Source organism: Lipotes vexillifer, unplaced genomic scaffold, assembly GCF_000442215.2.
Source record: "Lipotes vexillifer unplaced genomic scaffold, Lipotes_vexillifer_v1.1 scaffold40, whole genome shotgun sequence".
Lineage (NCBI taxonomy): Eukaryota > Metazoa > Chordata > Mammalia > Artiodactyla > Lipotidae > Lipotes > Lipotes vexillifer.
The window spans coordinates 2,680,882-2,701,200 of NW_006771578.1; the positions used below are offsets into that span (position 1 = coordinate 2,680,882).

The 20,319-nt window shown below is 37.6% G+C and overlaps 1 protein-coding gene and 1 non-coding gene across 2 annotated transcripts in view; both read left to right on the forward strand.

Annotated features, from left to right (window-relative positions):
- Positions 1–3,262: 3,262 nt before the first annotated feature.
- Positions 3,263–20,319, forward strand: part of ATR (ATR checkpoint kinase) — a 102,853-nt gene continuing 85,796 nt past the window's right edge. The window contains exons 1-7 of the mRNA XM_007446982.1: positions 3,263–3,285; positions 13,079–13,170; positions 14,294–14,443; positions 15,853–16,730; positions 17,552–17,730; positions 18,346–18,537; positions 19,879–20,072. Coding sequence (XP_007447044.1) covers positions 3,263–3,285; positions 13,079–13,170; positions 14,294–14,443; positions 15,853–16,730; positions 17,552–17,730; positions 18,346–18,537; positions 19,879–20,072 — 1,708 coding nt within the window. The remainder of the gene's footprint in view (positions 3,286–13,078; positions 13,171–14,293; positions 14,444–15,852; positions 16,731–17,551; positions 17,731–18,345; positions 18,538–19,878; positions 20,073–20,319) is intronic.
- On the forward strand, positions 18,113–18,184 carry TRNAE-UUC (transfer RNA glutamic acid (anticodon UUC)). The gene has a single exon. It is a non-coding gene; the product is annotated as a tRNA-Glu (tRNA).

Below are 20,319 nucleotides of genomic sequence, written 5' to 3' on the forward strand. Positions count from 1 at the left end.
GATGCTGGGCTTAGGAAACCAATGTCCCAAGAACATAGGAACCCACCCACCTCAGCCTCTCAGCTTCCTGCTTCACTCTCCCGACACACTCAACTTCCCAAATGATAAAACCGGGAGGGGGTGAGAGGAAGACAGGAAGCAATCAACAGCTGCATTATGTCCATGCATATTAGAATATATTACTAAATATATGTGGTTAGTAAATATGCACATATTAGGGTGCATATTTTAAAAATTTCAATAATACTGTTGAAGAGAAAAAAAAGTTGTAATACTTCAGTGTAGAGAAGATATTGGAGGGGAAACAAGCCCAAAGGAAGAAAGGCAAGCTAGAATGTCATGTAAGTAATCTGGGCACAAGACAGCGATGGTCTGAAACTAGAATGGTGATGATGGGATTTGGAGGGAAGTGGATGGGTTTGATATTTAGTAGGTAGAATTTAGTCCTTATCTTTAAGAGATACAAAATAAAGTGTTTACAGATAAATTGATGAGTTGTCTGAGATTTTCCTTAAAATAATCCAATTAGAGAGAGGGGAAATGGGAGGGATAGTTGTAGATGAAACAAAGACTGGTCATAGGCTGATAGTTGTTGAAGTTGGATGATGGGCATAAGGAGGGGGTCCTTATTCTACTCCCTTTACTTTTGTATATATTTGAAACTTTCCATAATAAAAATTTAAACAAAAATAAAATGCCTGGGGGGACTTCCCTGGCGGTCCAGTGGTTAAGACTCTGCGCTTACAATGCAGGGGGTGCGAATTCGATCCTTGATCGGGGAACTAAGATCCCATGTGCCACGTGGCAGGAAATAAAATAAAATAAAATAAAATACCTGGGAAAAATTCAAGGGAAAAAAATTCAGTAGAAAGGAAGACATCATGAAATATAAAGCTCAGAGAGAGATCTGAACAGAAGGAAGAATTTGGGAGAGATCAGCAGGTCACCCAAATATAACAAATTGTAGATTTGTCATGGTTAATCCAATCCTATTAAAAGAAAGCCTTCACAGATATGTTGAAACCTTCTCATTTCATTCCCTTCTCTCCCTCTTCAGAGGTACAACTCTCCCGGAGTTGATATATATCCTTCCCAACCATGTTTTTATACTTTTATCATATATGTATGTATACAAAATTCACTCACTAAAAGTCTTATTTTGTGGTTTTAAAATGGCATGTGATTTAATATTGTTATGTATCCCTTTGCCATTTGCTTTTTTTTTTTCACTCAGCATCGTTTTCAGAATTCATACTTCATTCATTTTAACTAAGAAATGGTATTCCACTGTAGGGCACTACCACCTCTTATTTAATCTTTTTTTTTTTTTTTTTTTTGCGGTACGCGGGCCTCTCATTGTTGTGGCCTCTCCCGTTGCGGAGCACAGGCTCCGGACGCACAGTCTCAGCGACCATGGCTTACGGGCCCAGCCGCTCCGCGGCGTGTGGGATCTTCCCGAACCGGGGCACGAACCCGTGTCCCCTGAATCGGCAGGCGGACTCTCAACCACTGTGCCACCAGGGAAGCCCCTCTTATTTAATCTTTACTGTAATCTTACAAGATAGATATTACTAATCTCATTTTATAGATGAAAAACTGAAGTACAGAGAGGTTAAGGAACTTTACTGAGTAACTTTAGTAACTATAGTTGCTAGCAGGTGAAATGAGAACTTGCACAGGGCTTCAACTTCTAATCCCATGTTCTTCCCACTATAGCATTCCACAATTTTACAAATATGTAGTACACACCAACTATATACCAGGCACTGTTTTAAGTCCCGAGTATCTAAGCAGTGAATAAAACAGACAAAATCCTGCTCTCAGGATTTTAGCTTATATTCTAATTGGAGGAGACAGTCAATAAAATAGTATACAATTTGGTTCTACGTGTTATGAAGAAAATAAAGCAGGATGGAGGGGAAAAGAGTGTGAGTGTAAGTGTGCTAGTCTATGTGCTCTCTGGTGACATTTCAGCAAACATCTGAAGAGGGTGATGAAAGAGGGGTGTTTAAGGTCAAGGCAAAGGGCACAGAAAATGCAAAATCCCTGAGGCGGAAACGTATTTGGCTGTCACTCCATCACTTTGATTTTTTTTAGCATACTGGTATAACGATTATTCTCATGTGTAAGGAACCAATGTAAGCACACTGCATGGCCTTGCCTGATTAAATACATAATTTTGACATGTTAACAGCTTCTTATGATGAACATTCTTCATATAAACAAACTGGGTTGAGGTAGGAAATGTCTACAGCCAAAAGCCACTGATTTTACTTGAAAAATTAAATCATAGGTAATAGATGCCCGTAACGGTGACATAAAAATACATAGTATTGCTGCTGACTAAATGAGACACAAATATAATTCAACCCTCTTTTTAAATATTAAACGTTGGGAGAATCCTCAAGGAAACCTAAGGGAGATTTCAAGTTGGGAAAAACAAAGAAACAAAAAAATACCCTGCTGAAACAAAAAGGGCAAGGAGGAGCCCATCTTTTGCCCCGTATCTCTCAGAAAGGATGCCAAGAGAGTGGTAGAAAATGAGGGACCTGGAGGTGTGACTCCGCGGGGAGACCTGCGGTCTAATCCTGGGCCTTTAGTTGCTGAATTGTCTCAGCCTTCACATTTATGATGCGAGGCGTTCTGCGCTGGTGCCCACCACGCCCCTTTCCTCCCCAGATCCAGGGGTCTGGCTTATCTGAGCCGCTCAGGCTGGGAGTGAGTGACACAGCAGGACAGCAAAAAAACAAAACTCGCGAATCTCGCCTGCCGAGCGTTCCTGGCTCAGAGCGCCCCCAACGCTGGAAATTTGACCGGAGCGCACCCCGCCCCTTTCCCCGCCCCTTTCCCCGCCCCCTCGAGTCCTACGCGGAAAAGAACTCTGGCCTGGAGAGCGGATCGGTCGCGGCTTCCGGGAGGAGTTTTGGGCCCTGCGAGCCCCCGTCGGGCGCCGCGCTTTTTCACCGCAGAGAGCTGTGGAGACGCCGGGAGCCCGCCTCGGCGTGGTTGAAGAGTGCCTCGCGTCCTCACCATGGGCGAGCATGGCCTGGAGCTGGCGTCTATGATCCCGGCCCTGCGGGAGCTAGGCAGGTAGGGCCGGGCCGGCGTCTCACGTGCTCTCCCTTCCCAGCCGCGGGCGTCCCGGCTCCGATCCCCTCAACCCAGGCCGCGGCCCTTGTGGAGATGCTCCGCCGCTGACTTGAGCGCTTCTACCTCAGAGAGGCCGTTGAAAGGACGCGGGGCGTCGCCGCAGACCTGCGGGATGCGGATCCGAGGGGAGGGATAGTCGGCTGGCCCCACTTTACCTCAGCGGCGCCGGGGAGCTCGTCCCCCTCCCCCCCACCAAACCCCAGGGGGATTGCCTCCGCAGCGGGAGGGAAAGGTCCTTCCCGAACACTTTCTGGTCACTTTCCTACACTCATTTGCTTCTCGAAAGCCTCTTCCCTTACATGGAGTACTTGACGCATGGACTTTCCCCAGTTTCTGTGCTTTATGATCGCTGGTGGAGGAATTGATTTTTACCTTTACGTTTTGACCCAAAACTACCCTCGGAAGAGAAATCACTAGTTCTGATTTCTGTCAGGGAAGGCCAGTTGCTAGGAAAAGATCGTTTCTAAGTGAAACCATATGCCATTCTGGAGATGGGACCCCTTTCGTATCGATCATCCAGTCCTCAATCCGTTATTTTAGTCAGAAATCCCAGGGATCGGCCACAAAGTCCACAGAATATAAATGTGCACAGAGTATTGCCAACATTTGAAGATAATGTTCCATTTGCAAAGGCTCTTTTTTTTTTTTTTTCCTTTCTGTAAACCCAAGAGTAAAATCGTTAAACCAGTATTCTGCCCGAAGAGAGTAGGTAGATGTTGATGGCTGCTGCCCCCATTCAGGACACACACAGCCTTTCCTAAACCTGACCTAAAGACGAGAAGGCAGGGTTTTTGTTTGTTTGCTTTTTAAAAAAAAAATATTTGTAACCCACTGTGAACAGAAAATAAGTGAGCTTGTACCACTGCTGCAGTTGAACTATCAATTGGAATAGTTGCTTTCCGATTTCTTAAACTGGTTGGAAACTTAGCACGCAGCCAGAACTGACGTTAAGACCATGGGATATTTAATTCCCTTTCTTTTTGCAATGCAGCTGTGTCCATCTCCACTTGTTGACCTTACAGAGACACTGACATTTAGTCTTCCTCGATTACATACATAAGAGGATATAAATGAAGGGACCATACTTGTCTTAACTGAATCATCATATTGTTGTGTGTATGATTTTTTTTCCACTTTGTATGAATGTTGCAAGCATACTTGTGTTAACATTTTGTAAAGTAACATCTACCTTTCTAAAGGAAGATGAAGGCAAGTGTTCATATAGAAAGTTGATGTACAGATTTCATCTTTCAGGCTCGATGTGAAGCTCAGTGTACTTTTCCCACCTTGCTTTAATATAGAGTTTGCTGATTAGTACTTCTCTTCCCTTTTCTTTCTTCCTCTGTGATACTTGTTAGTAAAAATAATAGGATCTTGGATTTATTTTTAGTCGCTTTCATCAACAGAGCTTATAGTTACCTTTCACTCATTTGTAGCCATTCTAAGAGATGGACTAGAAAAACTGACCCGTAGTGAATTGTCTGATAATAGTTTTTAATTGTCATGACTTTTTCATTGCAACTGCTTCATTCAGACTTATTCAGTCTCACAGTATCTCCATGATATAGAATGGAGCAAATATTATCACCGTTTATTAAGAATCAGAGTCACAGAAATTGAAGTACCAAAGTCAGAGAGATAGCAGTTAGTATTAGAGCTGGGTTTCAGATTCAAGCCATCAAGACCTTTTTTCCTCAGTTTTTTTTTTTTTTCTTCATTGACCATGGCAATTAGATTTCTGAAAAAAGTAAGATGTTACTGTTTTAATGTGTGGGCTCTTCTTCCTCTGTCTCTCAGGGATAAATTTTGCTTCAGTGTTTTTTTCTGTTAGCACTCTTTTCTCTGCCTAGTCTCTCTGGTTGATCTCATCCACTCTTCCTGCCTTCAACTACCACCTGCTATTTGATGACTCCAAATCCGTGTCTCCAAGCCATGTTTCTTTCATATAGAACCATGTATGCAACTCTATACTGGCAGACTATGTTAGTATAACCCATTTGTTCCCTGGGTGTCCTATATGCAGTTAAGACTCAATATATCCAATTTAAATTCTCTGCATATCCCAACCTTCCCAAGCGGTTTTTCTTTTTCCTTCTTTTTTTTAAAATTCCTCTTATTCACTGAGGTAGGGATATCTCAGTAAATGATACCGTGTTCACTTATTTTTCCAGACTGGAAATCTAGGAATCATTCTTGACTCCGTATATGCTTTCGGTCTATATCATTAGTCCTCTTTCAATCTTCACTCTCTTCCTCAGTAACTTTGTCTAGTCCCATAACTTAAAATACCCTCTATATGCAGATAACTCCCAAATTTATCACTCTAGCCCAGAGATATATATTAGGTTGCTTACTCAACATCTATACTCAGAAATGAAAATTAACATATCCAAAGCAGAACTGCTGATTTATTGTCCTTAAACCTGTTCCTTCCCCAGCTTATTGTAAATGTAGGAACCAAAAGCCTAAGAATTATCCTTGATATTTTTTCCCTTACCCCTTAATAATCCATCAGCAAGTCCTGTCAACTGTACCTTTAAAAACACTTTTCGGGCTTCCCTGGTGGCGCAGTGGTTGAGAGTCTGCCTGCCCATGCAGGGGACACGGTTTCGTGCCCCGGTCCGGGAGGATCCCATATGCCGCGGAGCGGCTGGGCCCGTGAGCCATGGCCGCTGAGCCTGCGCGTCTGGAGCCTCTGCTCCGCAACGGGAGAGGCCACAACAGTGAGAGGCCCGCGTACCGCAAAAAAAAACCCCACCTTTCACCATCTCCACTGCTATCACCAAAATTTCTTATCTGGACTATTACAGTAACCTCTCAGCTGATCTCTCCATTTCCACTTTTACCCACTTACAGTGGATTTCCCATTCAGCAACGAAAGTGATTTTTACAACTATAAATCATACTGTAGATTATATAACATTACTCCCCTGCTCAAAATCTTCCTTTGGTTTTCCAACATACTTAGAATAAAATCCAAATTCCTTCCCAGGGCCTCTAAGGTCTGCCGTAATCTGGCCTCTGCCTACCTCTGACCTCATGGCCTTGCTCATCCTGCCTACCTCGTCCCTCCCTTGCTCACTCTACTCCAATGACATTCACTTTATTTTTTTTAATACACCAAAATCATTCCTGCCTTCATTCCTTTGCACTCGTTTCTTCTATCTGAACACTGGCTAATTCCATTCAGATGTCATTTCCAAGAACCTTCTCTGACCTTCCTGTTTAAAATTACTTTGTAATCACAAGATCTTTTCCAACAGTGATAGTTGCCATTAAAATGTTAAATGGGAAATGAGAGGGAGATGAGGGGCTGGGGAGCAGCAACATTAGCCACTAGAGGAGGTTTGGATGGTGAGAAGAAGCCAGTCATGTGAAACTGGGAGGAGAAGTGTCTGAGATGGAATAGAAAATACGAAGATCTCTAGGTGGGAATGAGGCTACTTTTTAAAGAGGAGGAAGAAGCCTGGAACATAGGGAGCAAAGATGGGAGTAGTATTAATTAAGGATGGAGGAGTAGGCAGAGGCCAGATCCTTTAGCACTTTATAGGGCAGAATTAGGAATTAGATTTCATTTTAAGTTCAGTGGGAAGCCATTGGGGTGTTTTAAACAGAGAAATAACATAATTGAATTCATGTTTTAGAAACATGTTTAACCTTCACTCACCTGCTTAGAACCCTTCAGTGTCCCATTGCCTTCAGTACGAAATTCAGACTCGTTAGTCCTTTGCGCTTTGACCTTATCTTCCCTCTTCAGCTTCATTTCCAGATAATACCTCCCTGTTCTTTGGCCATGTAGAACCTCTGATAGTTTCTAGAGCAGCTTATGTTCTTGTTCCTGACCCTTTGCACATGTTTCCTCTGCTGGAATACTCACCTTCCTTCCCTTATTTTACCTGCCTAGCCCCCTAGGGACTCATCTTTATGTCACCTCCTCCAGGGAGCCTTGACTGATAGGTCCTGCTCAGGGCTGAGTGTCCCTCTTACATTCTATCTTGGCTCTATTAACACTTAACCATGCTGTGTTAAAATTGCCTGCTTAATTTTTTGTCCTTTAAACTACTAAGTCTTTTACGGCAGATATATGGTACCTTGGTTTTCCTGACGTTTGATACTTGCCCCACGGGAGGTTTTCAAGTGTTTGTTAAATGTATCCAAACTTTATGTGATAAATTACCACCCAAATATTACTGTATACTTTTGAAAAAGTATACCCTCTTAGCTCAGTTCCAAGGTAGAGGTTGCAAAATAAGAAATCCTTACTCTTCCATGAATTTCTTTATTCTGATAGTACATCTAATAAATGACAATCACTTCACCTTTATAAAAAAACTGATTTTTAAAAATTATGCAAATGACACATGAATGCATAACCTTTTTTACAGAGTTACTTAATAGGAAACTCTGACCACCAGCCACAATCCTGGTTCCTCTCCACCACAAACCTCCTCATTAACATTTTTAAATGACACTTGTCAAATTACACTTGGTTTATGACAAAATCTCCTGACTGTGTCTAAAACAATTCATGTTATCTTGTAATTTCAGACTTAAAATTTTTTTTGTTATATTTAAATCTGTGATGTCCTATAACCTACTATGGACACCAGCCAAATGTTGCCACTGAGCGTTTCACATGTGGCTAATCTAAACTGAGATGTGCTCTAAATGTAAGATACTAGGTTTCAAAGACTTAATTACCACCCCCCTCCAAAAGGAATGTAAACAATGTCATTAATAATTTTTATATTATTACATGTTCAGATAATATTTCGGATATATTATTGGGATTAAAATTGCCTGTTTCTTTTTACATTCTTAATGTGACTACTAGAAAATTTAAAACTACACATGTGGCTTGCATTGTATTTCTATTGGTCAGTGCTAGTTTAAATAAGATAAGAAACACAAAATTTTTTCTCTTTCACGTATAAATACAACTACTTGTTCTTTGATTCTGTACACCTAGAGTTTATATTACTTGCAAATATTTATTAACTTCAGTAACTTAGTTGTTTTCTATCGAGCAAGACACAGTTCTAGGTGGGGTATAGGGGATGCAAAGGGAAGTGAAACACATTTTCTCTCCTGCAGGAGCTTATGGTCTAGTGGTGCTGCAGGAATTCATAGAGAAATAAAACATAGTCTTCACCTCTAGGAGCCTATGGTCTAGTAGCAGAGAACAGGTAGATAGATATTCCACAGGTCCGAAAAAGTTTATACATTAAGGATGAAGGAGACACAAAATGCAGAAAGTTTCTTATGAACCGTTCATTCATTCAGCAAAATTTTTTGGAGTGTTTACTGTGTACCAGGACCATTTCCATCATGGCAGTTATTAGCTGTAGATGCCTTGGCTCCTGTACGTAATCAATTAGGATTGGACTTTGTGATTGAATAATCAAGAAAATAATTAACCTTCTCATTTTTTCTTTTAGCATTGTTTAAGTGGGAAAACATACGTACATTTATAGTACTATGTGGATGTTATAAGTTGTTATTTATATGAAATACATTATTTTTTTGTAAATAACCAGCTTACCTACTATATCCTCAGCTGTTTTGTCAGTAGAAGTGATGGAGTGAGCTAATCATTTATACACAACTTTCCATGAATCCTCTATGCAGAGCTAGTTATTTCCTGCTTTGGGTGTATATGACACTTGATTAAAATTATTTGTGTGCTTTCTTACCCTCTCCCCAGTGCCTTTCTTGAAGCAGGGCATCTGGTTTTATTTGTGTTTTGAATTTATTGTATTATTAATGTCTGTACTCATCCTTTCCTCCTGTATTAATAAATATATATTAATGATTGTCATTAGGATTAATGATAATCATCCTGTCCAAGGATTATCTCTTTACTTATACATGGTCCCAGGAAGGAAAGCCAAATTTCAAGAATCAATTGTTCAAGTCTTTCCATCTTAAGGGAAACAAAACAAAACCCTCTTGACCTCATATATTCCTTTAGTTACCACTAACTCCCAATTCTTCTCTTCATTCCATGGTCAAGCTTTAGAGAGAGCATGCTATTCTCAATATTCATATTTCATCTGTTTTTTACCCTTTGCAATCTGGCTTCTGCCTTTACCTCTACACTAAAACTTTAAAATCCAAAGGACATAAAAAAATTAACTCAAAGTGAATCAAAGACCTAAATGTAAAACTATAAAACTCTTAGAAGAGAACTCTTAGGGGAAAAGCTTCCTAACATTGGATTCGGCAGTAACTTCGTGGCTATGACACCAAAAGCATGACAGCATATGAAAAAATAGATCAAATTAAAAATTATCAAAATTTAAAACTTTTGTGCAGCAAAGGACAGTATCAACAGAGTGAAAAGACAACCTATGGAATGAAAGTAAATGTTTGCAAGTCATATATCTGATAAGGAGTTAATATCCCCAAAATATTAAGAACTACAGCTCAGTATCAACAACAAAAAGCAACCTGATTTAAAAATGAGGAAAGGGTCAGTAGAGTATGAGACTCTCAAAAATGAGGAAAGGGCTTAAATAGACTTCCTCCAAAGAAGAAAGACAAATGGGCAAAAAGCACATGAAAAAATGTTCAACATCCCTAATTATTAGGGGATTGTGAATCAAAAGTACAATGAGATACCGTTGCAGACCCATGAGGATGGCTGCTATTTTAAAACAACAACAACAACAAAACTAACAAGTGTTGGTGAGGATAAGGAAATATTGGAACTTTGTAAGTTGCTGGTAGCAATGTAAAATGGTGCAGCTACCGTGGAAGCAGTATGGCAGTTTCTCAAAAAACTAAACATGGAAGTACCATATGATCTTGCATTTCCACTTCTAGGTATATACCCAAAATAATTGAAAGGGACTGAAACAGATACTTGTACACCCATGTTCATCAAGGCATTAGGTACAGTAGCCAAAAGGTGGAAGCAATCCAAGCGTCTATGGAAACATGGATAGATAAATAAAATGTGGTATAAACACAGTAGAATATTATCTAGCCTTAAAGAGGAAGGAAATCCTGACACGTTACAACATGGATGAACTGTGAAGATATATGCTAAGTGAAATAAGTCAGTCACGAGAGGACAAATATAGGATTCAACGTGTAGATGTAAGTAGTCAAATTCATAGAGACAGAATTGTCGGCGGGGGGAATGGGGAGGTATTGTTTAATGAGTACAGTTTCACTTTGGGAAGACGAAAAAGTTCTGGAGAGGGATGGTGGTGATGGTGTAGGGTAATGTGAATGTACTTAATGCCACAGAACTGTACACTTAAAAATGGTTAAAATGGTAAATTTTATGTTAAGTGTATTTTACCATAATAAAAAAATATATCCAAAGGACATTTTAACAAACTAATTTTATTTGATTGTGTTGACAGCTCCCTCCTTAAAATTCTAACCTCCTTGGATTCTAGAACACATCTCTTATTGTTTTTCTTTCTGTTTCTCTGGCCCTTTTCTTTTCTCCTCGTGCCTCCACTAACCTTAACTTTGGGTTCTCTCTTTGGCTTTCTTATTACATTTGCATTCATATCCAAGGCTTCCACTACTACTAGCTCTAATAGTGGTAGATTATATAATCTCTGTAAGCACCAGTCTCCACATATGCAAATTAGGGTCTAATATCCCTATCTTATTTCTTGTGAAATATGAAATAATACAATGTGTTTAGCCTTGCTTGTTATGTACTATTATATGTCGATAAGTTAACCTATATCTCTAGGCTAGAACTTGAGGTCTAGAACTGTAATTCCAAAAATCTTTTGGACATTCCACTTAGTTGTTCCCTTGAGACCTTAAACTCAGTATTTCTAAAACTGATTTCTTTTTCTTCCCATACGTGTGCTTCCACCTGTGTTAACTATTTGGGTGAATGGCCTGATAATCCAGCCTGGATAGAGGGCTAGATTGATTTATCAGCCTCCTCCATTAAACTGTCTTTCACCTTCCCAACAGTAGCTTCTGATGTGTTGTGTGGCGCATTATAGGTACTCAGTAAATGTTTGTTGATTACACGAATAACTGTATGATTCCTCATTAGGTAGTGGAACACAGGCTTTCTATTATTATGTTCTATCCCTTGGTTATTTTCACAAATCATGGAACTCAAGTTGAGTTCATTCAGGATTCTAGGATACTGTTCCTCTGCTTAATTATTGTATCTCCTTTTAACAATTTTTTTTTTTTTTGCGGTACATGGGCCTCTCACTGCTGTGGCCTCTCCCGTTGCGGAGCACAGGCTCCGGACGCGCAGGCTCAGCGGCCATGGCTCACGGACCCAGCCGCTCCACGGCATGTGGGATCCTCCCAGCCCGGAGCACGAACCTGCGTCCCCTGCATAGGCAGGCGGACTCTCAACTGCTGCACCACCAGGGAGGCCCTATCTCCTTTTAATATTATTTTTTCTTGATTGTTCTTAAGACTCAATATGTGTATTTTCCCCTAACATTTTATTGAATTTTTATTGTGGAAAGTTTCAGACTTACAATAAAAGAGAAAATGGGGCTTCCCTGGTGGCGCAGTGGTTGAGAGTCCGCCTGCCGATGCAGGGGACACGGGTTCGTGCCCCGGTCCAGGAAGATCCCACGTGCCGTGGAGCGGCTGGGCCCGTGAGCCATGGCCGCTGGGCCTGCACGTCCGGAGCCTGTGCTTCGCAACGGGAGAGGCCACAACAGTGAGAGGCCCTCGTACCGCAAAAAAGAAAAGAAAAAAAGAGAAAATGGTATAACTGATTTCCCATTTCACCTAATAATGATCAATTCATGGCTCTCTTCCTCTCCTCAGAGTACTTTGCAGCAAATTCCAGGCATCATTTTATCAATAAATACCAGTATTTATCTCTAAAGGATAAAGACTTTTTTGACATACCACAATACCGTTACCACACCTAAAAATATAATTTCTTAATAGCATCAGATATCTAGTCTGTGTTCAGATATTCCCAATTGTCATATAGTTTGCTATTTTTATTTTTGATTCAGAATCCAATGTAGGGTCATATGTTATAATTGGTTGATATGGCCCTTAAGTTCATTATGGGTTTCTCCTCTCTTTTTTCCCTTGGAATTTCTTTGTTGAAGAAACTGTTTTCTCTTGATTTTCTAAAGGTCTAGATCTGTTCAATAGAAATATAAAGCAAGCCACATATGTAATTGAAATTTTCTAGTGGCTACATTACAAAAAGGAAGTAAGTGAAATTAATTTTAACAATATATATTATTACCATATTATATCATTTATATGTGGAATCTAAAATATGACACAAATGAATTTATTTATGAAACAGAAACAGAGTCAGATATAGAGAACAGACTTGTGGTTGCCAAAGGTGGGGGAGGGGAGGACTCGTTTGGGAGTTTGAGAATAGTAGGTGCAAACTATTATATATAGAATGGATAAACAACAAGGTCCTATTGTATAGCACATGGAACTATATTCAATATCCTGTAATAAACCATAATGGCAAAGAATATGAATCACTTTGCTGTACATGAGAAACTAACACAACATTGTAAATCAACTATACTTCAGTAAAAAAAGAACAAGAAAAACTTTAAAACCTCACAAAAACCCCAATGTATATTATTTAACTCAGTATATCCAGGTATTATCATTTCAACATGTAATAATATAAAATTATTAATGTGGTATTACACATTTTTGGTAATGAATATTCAAAATCCAATGTGTATTTTATACTTGTAGCATATCCCAGTTTGGACTAACTACATATCAGGTTCTTACTAGCATGTGATAAGGCCTACCATATTGCGCAGGGCAGGTCTAGACTTTGCAGATTGGATACTTTGCAGAAGAATACTATCAGTGTCAACATTAAAACTAAGCACATTTGATAAGTTCAACTTTAGAGAATTTTTTACAAATGACACTGTGAGTCCCTTTAAGGGCTAAAAACATTTTATTTGTATTTTAGTTCCAGTCCAGAGGAATATAATACCGTTGTACAGAAGCCAAGACAAATTCTTTGTCAGTTCATTGACCGAATACTTACAGATGTAAATGTTGGTAAGAAACAATTATTTCTGATATAAATTTTATAAATTAAATTGTTTTCTTTTTCATGTATACACATTATACTAGCATTTTTCTCCATATAATTTTAGATATATAGTTAGTGTTTATGTTAGTTACTATTTTCAAGCAAGTTCTTTACAATATTACTTGTTACATAATGTGATTTAGGCCTAATGTGATTTAGGCTTTTAAAGTAATTCTGTTTTCCTCTTTGTTATCTAGATTTTCTGCTGCTTGCTATGAGTTCTTCTTTGATATATATTATTATAGATAAAAATATTTGGCCAGTTCTGTTTTAGCTAGGTCTTGTGTCAGTGGTTGAGAAACAGCAAATGCCAGTTTAAAAAAACTCTTTAAATAAGGGTTGGCACCTTTGTCTATGGGAGGTAATAAGATTCTGTGAGTTGTCGAATCAACTATTTCCTGTTTGTGGCAATCTAAAAGACAAATGTTACCAACTTGGCAAGATGGTGTCATATGTGTCATGTCTGTTAAAATTGCGTGGAAGGGATAATACAGAGTGGCATTTGGCTCATGGTTTATAAATTTAATTCCAAATTTGACACAGATTTCATGACTTAACAATAGTCATTTAGCCTTTCTTTTTCGATCAGTAAAATTATAAGTTCCTGAAAAATAACAAATGACTACTGAATACTTGCAGGATGTGTTTTCATATGGTACTCCATCTGTTTAGACCACTTGTCCTTACCCTGTTTGACCAACTCCTCATCATCTAGGAATCAACTCCTTCAAGCATCTTCCCAGACACTTGTTTCCTCTATTGTAGATTAGTGCAGTTAACATATAATGACTAGCTTATTTGACTCTCTCACCTGATTGTGAGGGTTTTTTTAATCCTCAGGTTTTCACACAGTGCCAGGCGTATTGTAGGCCTATAGCACATGTTTGGTGAATGGATATATAACAGATGAATACATGTGATTATTAAACATTTAAAATTAGAAAGATAGGATTGTAGTGTGTTTTTAGCCCCATCAGTTTATCATGAGCACTGTGTTGGACATAATTCTTGTCACCAAAGTCTAGTTTCTTAAAAGGACTGCCATTTAATTTGTCACGACTCTTTAAAATGAATCTTTTATTGTTTTAGTTGCTCTAGAACTTGTCAAGAAGACTGACTCTCAGCCAACCTCTGTGATGTTGCTTGATTTCATCCAGCATATCATGAAGTCCTCCCCACTTATGTTTGTAAATGTGAATGGAAGCCATGGGCAAAATGAGGCCAAAGGCAGTTGTATTGGTAAGTCCTGCTGTTTGTGCATTCATTTTCAATTTCTTCTATGAATTCTACCCTCTTCTGCTCTTCTGAAATATAACGTACACGTTGTTACACATATTTTTGTCAAATTTGGTATAAACTGAGGGAGCAAAATGGTAATGGTTAGTTTTATTTCATGCATCCTTACTGTTTTCTTTTATTATGAACTAGGTACCCAGAATGGAGCAGAAGTAATTGAATATGCTCATATGCCATTGAAAACTTTAGAAGTTTTCTTTTTTCTGTTTTTGGTAATCTCTTTCTTCTAGATCAGGCGTTAGCAAACCATGGCCCACAGGCTGGCCGCCTGTTTCTGTGAACAAAGTTTTATTGGAACACAGCCACGATCATTCATTTACTTATTGTCTGCAACTACTTCAAAGGCAACACTGCGTAGTGGACATGGAGATCATATGGCCCTCAAGCCTAAAATACTACTTTTGTCTCTTTATTGGCTTCCTCATAAAGGGGTGTAAAGCACATAGCTTTTTTTTTTTTCTGTACAATGCATAGAGTATTTAAAAAATGTTTTGCTTGAATTTAAGACTCAACTTTGATAGTATGTCCTCTAAAAAGTCTTTTCTGACCATTACTGACTGCCTACTCTAGGACTGGCTTAGTTGCTCTTTCTTTATGCTGTTAGTATGGAGTGTTCTATATTTCTTCTATCATAGTAGTTTTTAAACTATATTATAAATACCTGTTTGTCTATATTCTTTGCTATACTGATTTTTAAAAAACAGGTTATAACCCATTTAGTGGGTATTGAAGATGAAATATAATTGACTAGAAAATATCATAGTACATTGCATGTAATAAGTACTGTTTCATGAAACTTTTGTTTCACATATTTAAATTTTAAAAATATGCATATGTATACTGGGTTGTGATATAAAATATATCTCTTAGTTGCAGTTAAGAAGTTCGAGAAACTATATTATAGGATTCAGGAGGACAGGACTATGACTGATTTGTTCTTATGCATCTGAGACAGTCACTGCTCAATAATATTTGTTAAAGGAGTGATAATTACTATTTATTGAGCCTTTATTTAACTTGAGGCACTATGCTGAGAATTTCAAATATATTTTCTTACTTGATCAGGGTAGCATATAAAGTAGGTGTCATTGTTCCCCTTTCATAGATGAAGTTACAGAAGTTTAGAGAAATGAAAAGTTCACACGACTGATAAGTGGAGAGCTAGGAACTTGTCTGACACCAAAATTGGTATTCTAAATTATTATAATATGTTTCCATTGTGTAGGGAGTGTTTTAGACTATTTTGTTAGTGAAGTTTACACTTTAAAAATAAATCATCAAGCATTTAGCAAATTGATTGGCACTCTGATGTATTTATTTATTTAAATCTTTTTCGTTTGTTTATTTCAAAGAATTCAGTAACTGGATCATAACAAGACTTCTGCGGATTGCAGCAACTCCATCCTGTCACATGTTACACAGAAAAATCTGTGAAGTCATCTGCTCATTATTATTTCTTTTTAAAAGCAAGAGTCCTGCCATTTTTGGAGTACTGACGAAGGAATTATTACATCTTTTTGAAGATTTGATTTACCTCCATGAAAGAGATGCAACGGGACACTTTGTGGAATGGCCAGTGGTAGTTAGCCGATTTTTAAGTCAGTTAGATGAACATGTAGGATATTTACAACCAGCTCCTTTGCAGTTCATGAACACACAAAATTTAGAGTTTATCGAAGTCACTTTATTAACAGTTCTTATTCGTATTATTGCAATTGTGTTTTTTAGAAGGCAAGAACTCTTACTTTGGCGGATAGTTTGTGTTCTGCTAGAGTATGGTAGTCCAAAAGTTAAATCCTTAGCAATTAGCCTTTTAACTGAACTCTTTGAGCTTGGAGGACTACCAGCACAACCAGCCAGCACTTTTTTCAGCTCATTTTTGGAATTATTAAAACACCTTGTAGAAATGGATGCTGACCAATTGAAGCTCTATGAAGAGCCATTATCAAAGCTGATAAAGACACTATTCCCCTTTGAAGCAGAAGCTTATAGAAATGTTGAGCCTGTCTATTTAAATATGCTGCTAGAAAAACTCTGTGTCATGTTTGAAGATGGTGTGCTTATGCAGCTTCAGTCTGATTTGCTAAAAGCAGCTTTGTGCCATTTACTGCAGTATTTCCTTAGATATGTGCCAGCTGGGTATGAATCTGCTTTACAAATCAGGAAGGTTCATGTGAGAAATATTTGTAGAGCTCTTGTGGATGTGCTTGGAGTTCAGGTAGATGCAGAAGTAAGTCATTTTTAAGGTTACTTGTTATGCATGTAATTTGTTCTTAATTTAAGTGTATGCATATATGCAAGATTAATAATGAGAAAATAAAATATCTTTAATAATGTACATTCAGAATGGGATGATTTTTATAATCTACTTTGGCATCCTATTATGGATTTTTAATTTGATTTTAGAAACATTTGTGCACTACATTGGTAATGAACTGCCAATGGAGTTTTAAAGTAGAGTTTGTGAAGTGTAAACATGTTTGTTGCATTATTAATTAAAAAGGGGCCAGTTATCAACTTCATTGCAAAAACTTTGAGCACTCACATAGATTTTTCTTTGACAGGTTATAATCAATCACTTCTAGAAAACCTATGGGTATATAGTACTAGTCATGCCAAATTATGCCTTTTTTTTCTATTTGGACTGTGGGAGACACTACAATAAAATAGATATACAATAAATTGATTAAATATTTTAGTTTATTTTATCTGTAAGTCTTGCTAGATTTGTAGTATAAAAGAAGTTAGTAATTCCCTTGTAGAATTTTTCTTTGTGGCATTTTGGTTTAGGGAAAAACAGGTTATAGAGAGAAGGATTTGTCTTAGGCCTTCTAAGACTATAGACCATAGTTCTAGATATAGAACTATATATATGTCGATGTATAGACTGTGAAATAATATAGATTAACTTAGGTTTTTGTTTGTCTGATGAGACTCTGAAAATAATTTACCTTATTTGACATCTTAATACCTAATGCATTTTTGCTGTCTATGAATAATATAAACTTATTTTCTAAGAATTAGTTTTTTAAATTATTTTTGCTTTCTCAGTATTTGCTGGGCCCACTTTATGCAGCCTTAAAAATGGAAAGTATGGAAATTATTGAGGAGGTTCAGTGCCAAATTCAACAGGAAAACCTCAGCAGTAACAGTGATGGACTATCACCCAAAAGGCGTCGACTCAGCTCATCTCTTAACTCTTCCAAAAGAGAACCAAAACAGATAGAGGAGTATGACCTTCATTCAGTTTGTATTTAGCCACTTAATAAAACTTTAGTCACTTAAAAATCATCTTTACATAAGTGCTTTGACTTAAATACACAAAGAATGTTTGTTCTTTCTATAGATAGTCAAAGGAATGCTTAAAATATCTTAATAGTGCTTGTAGTCTATTCTAGTATAAGAGATTTCATGGCTAAATATGGTTACTTAAAAGACTTTTTAAGTCTTTACTTGCCTAATTTAACTTTTTAATACATGAAAAATCTCTGAGACTTTACATCTATCAGCAATTTAAAAAATGTTAACAAACTATTTTTTTGTAATGTAGCCAAAGAATTCCCATGCTTCAGCCAACTATAAAAGTTGTTTTAAATTTCAATAGTTGTAGGGTCCCTGGAAGTCCAGTGGTTAGGACTTGGCGCTTTCACTGCCGTGGCCCAGGTTCAATCCCTGGTTGGGGAACAAAGATCCCAGAAGCCACACACCGTGGCCAAAAAAAAAAAAAATTCAGTAGTTGCCATTACATGCTATCTTTTGTTTTAAATATTTTTCATATGTGAGCAAAATTATATAAGTTCATATGAATATGAATATCTTTATACTCTGTTTATAATTAATTACAGAATTAAACATGTGGATATGAACAAAAAGAGCATATTATGGAGTGCACTGATACAGAAGGCTGAGTCCCTTCAGGTTTTCCTTGAATTCAATAACCTGAAGAATCCTGTTATTGAGACTTTAGAAGGAATCGCTGTCATCCTACAACTGACTGCTCTGTGTACTGTTCATTGTTCTCATCAAAACATGGACTGGTAAAACAACTTGTATTTTCTGGGTGGGTTTTGTGTAATAAATTTGAATTTATTGTTTTAGAAGACCTCTTTATTCACTTGATTTTTGTGACCTTAGAACACAAACATTTCAGTGAAATAGAAATTTTTTTTTGAGCACCTGCTAAATGCTAGATACTGTGTTAGGTACCGTACATATCTTATTTAATCTTTACAACAATTCTGTGAAGTAAATGCTATTATGTCTACTTTACACACTAGAAATTGAGGCTCAGAGAAATTGAGGCTCTTTTTTGTCTGAAGCCTAAACTAACTTTCCTGGGCAGAAAAGTAGAACACATTTTTATACAAGTCAGAAGCCAGTGCTCTTCTAGCCAAACGTTTCGTCAAGAGAACTTTGCCCTTTGATCATAAAAGTAGGAATTTAAAACTGCTTAGAGGTATATTTTCAGTTTAGCATTCTTAATATAGGTTAATTATCAGAAGAAACAAAGTGTGAACCCCCTCTGAAGATTTAGTCTTATTTTTACTGCCACATTATAGACCAACACTCCTTGTTAATTTTTTACATAATCATTTATTCTGTATTTTCTGACTCTTAACTAGCTAATACAAAGTTATGAAGGAGATTTTAAAGAAACTATATTAATTCAGATTGCATTAAATTTGGAATTTGAGATAACTTGAAGGAATAGCTAATTCGGTTGAAGTCTGCCTTTCTCGTATAATTAAGAAACTGTTTACACAGGCATATCTTCTGTTATTTTAAAACCCGGTGGTGTCACATTTAGGTATCATAGATTAGCTTTACCAAATCCTGAGTGATTTAGGCATAAAGGGATTAAACTTAAAATAATAATGATACATTCATTGATATGTACATTTACTTTGAATTAGTTTAAAGTTATAGGTTAGTTTCATACTCACAATTTTTTTTAATTAGTTTATTTTTGGCTGCGTTGGGTCTTCTGCTGCATGCAGGCTTTCTCTAGTTGCAGCGAGCCGGGGCTACTCTTCCTTGCAGTGCGCAGGCTTCTCATTGCAGTGGCTTTTCTTGTTGCGGAGCACAGGCTCTAGGCGCGTGGCCTTCAGTAGTTGTGGCATGTGGGCTCAATAGTTGTGGTTTGAGAGCTCTAGAGCACAGGCTCAGTAGTTGTGGCACACGGGCTTAGTTGCTCTGCACCATGGGATCTTCCCGGACCAGGGCTTGAACCCGTGTCCCCTGCATTGGCAGGCGGATTCTTAACCACTGCACCACCAGGGAAGTCTCATACTCAGTTTCTTTTGGCTTACTACGATACTAGTTTTGACTATAACAAAATTCATTTTAATTCTATGTCTTAAAAAATGTTTTAACTGCAGCTGCTGTGATTTCAAGGACTGTCAACAGAAATGTAAGAAGAAACCTTCAGTAGTGATAACTTGGATGTCTTTGGATTTTTACACAAAAGTGCTTAAGAGCTGCAGGACTTTGTTAGAATCTGTTCAGAAACCTGACCTGGAGACAGTTATTGACAAAGTGGTAAAAATATATGATGCTTTGATGTATATTCAAGGTGAGTACAAAAAACCAATAGATCAAAATAACCTTAAAAGGTAACCAGTATAGAATAGGTTTTCTCTTTTGCCTCAGGCTTAAATATGCAATTGTTGGGACTACCCAAAAGTTTTTTCTTGACTTTAGTTCTATTAAGCTTATCAGTAATTTGTAAGTTCTAAATTTATTTGTCTAACATTTTGATTTATTCTTTTTCAGTCAGTAGAAACTATTTATAACTTTAAAATTTTTGATTTGAGAATCTG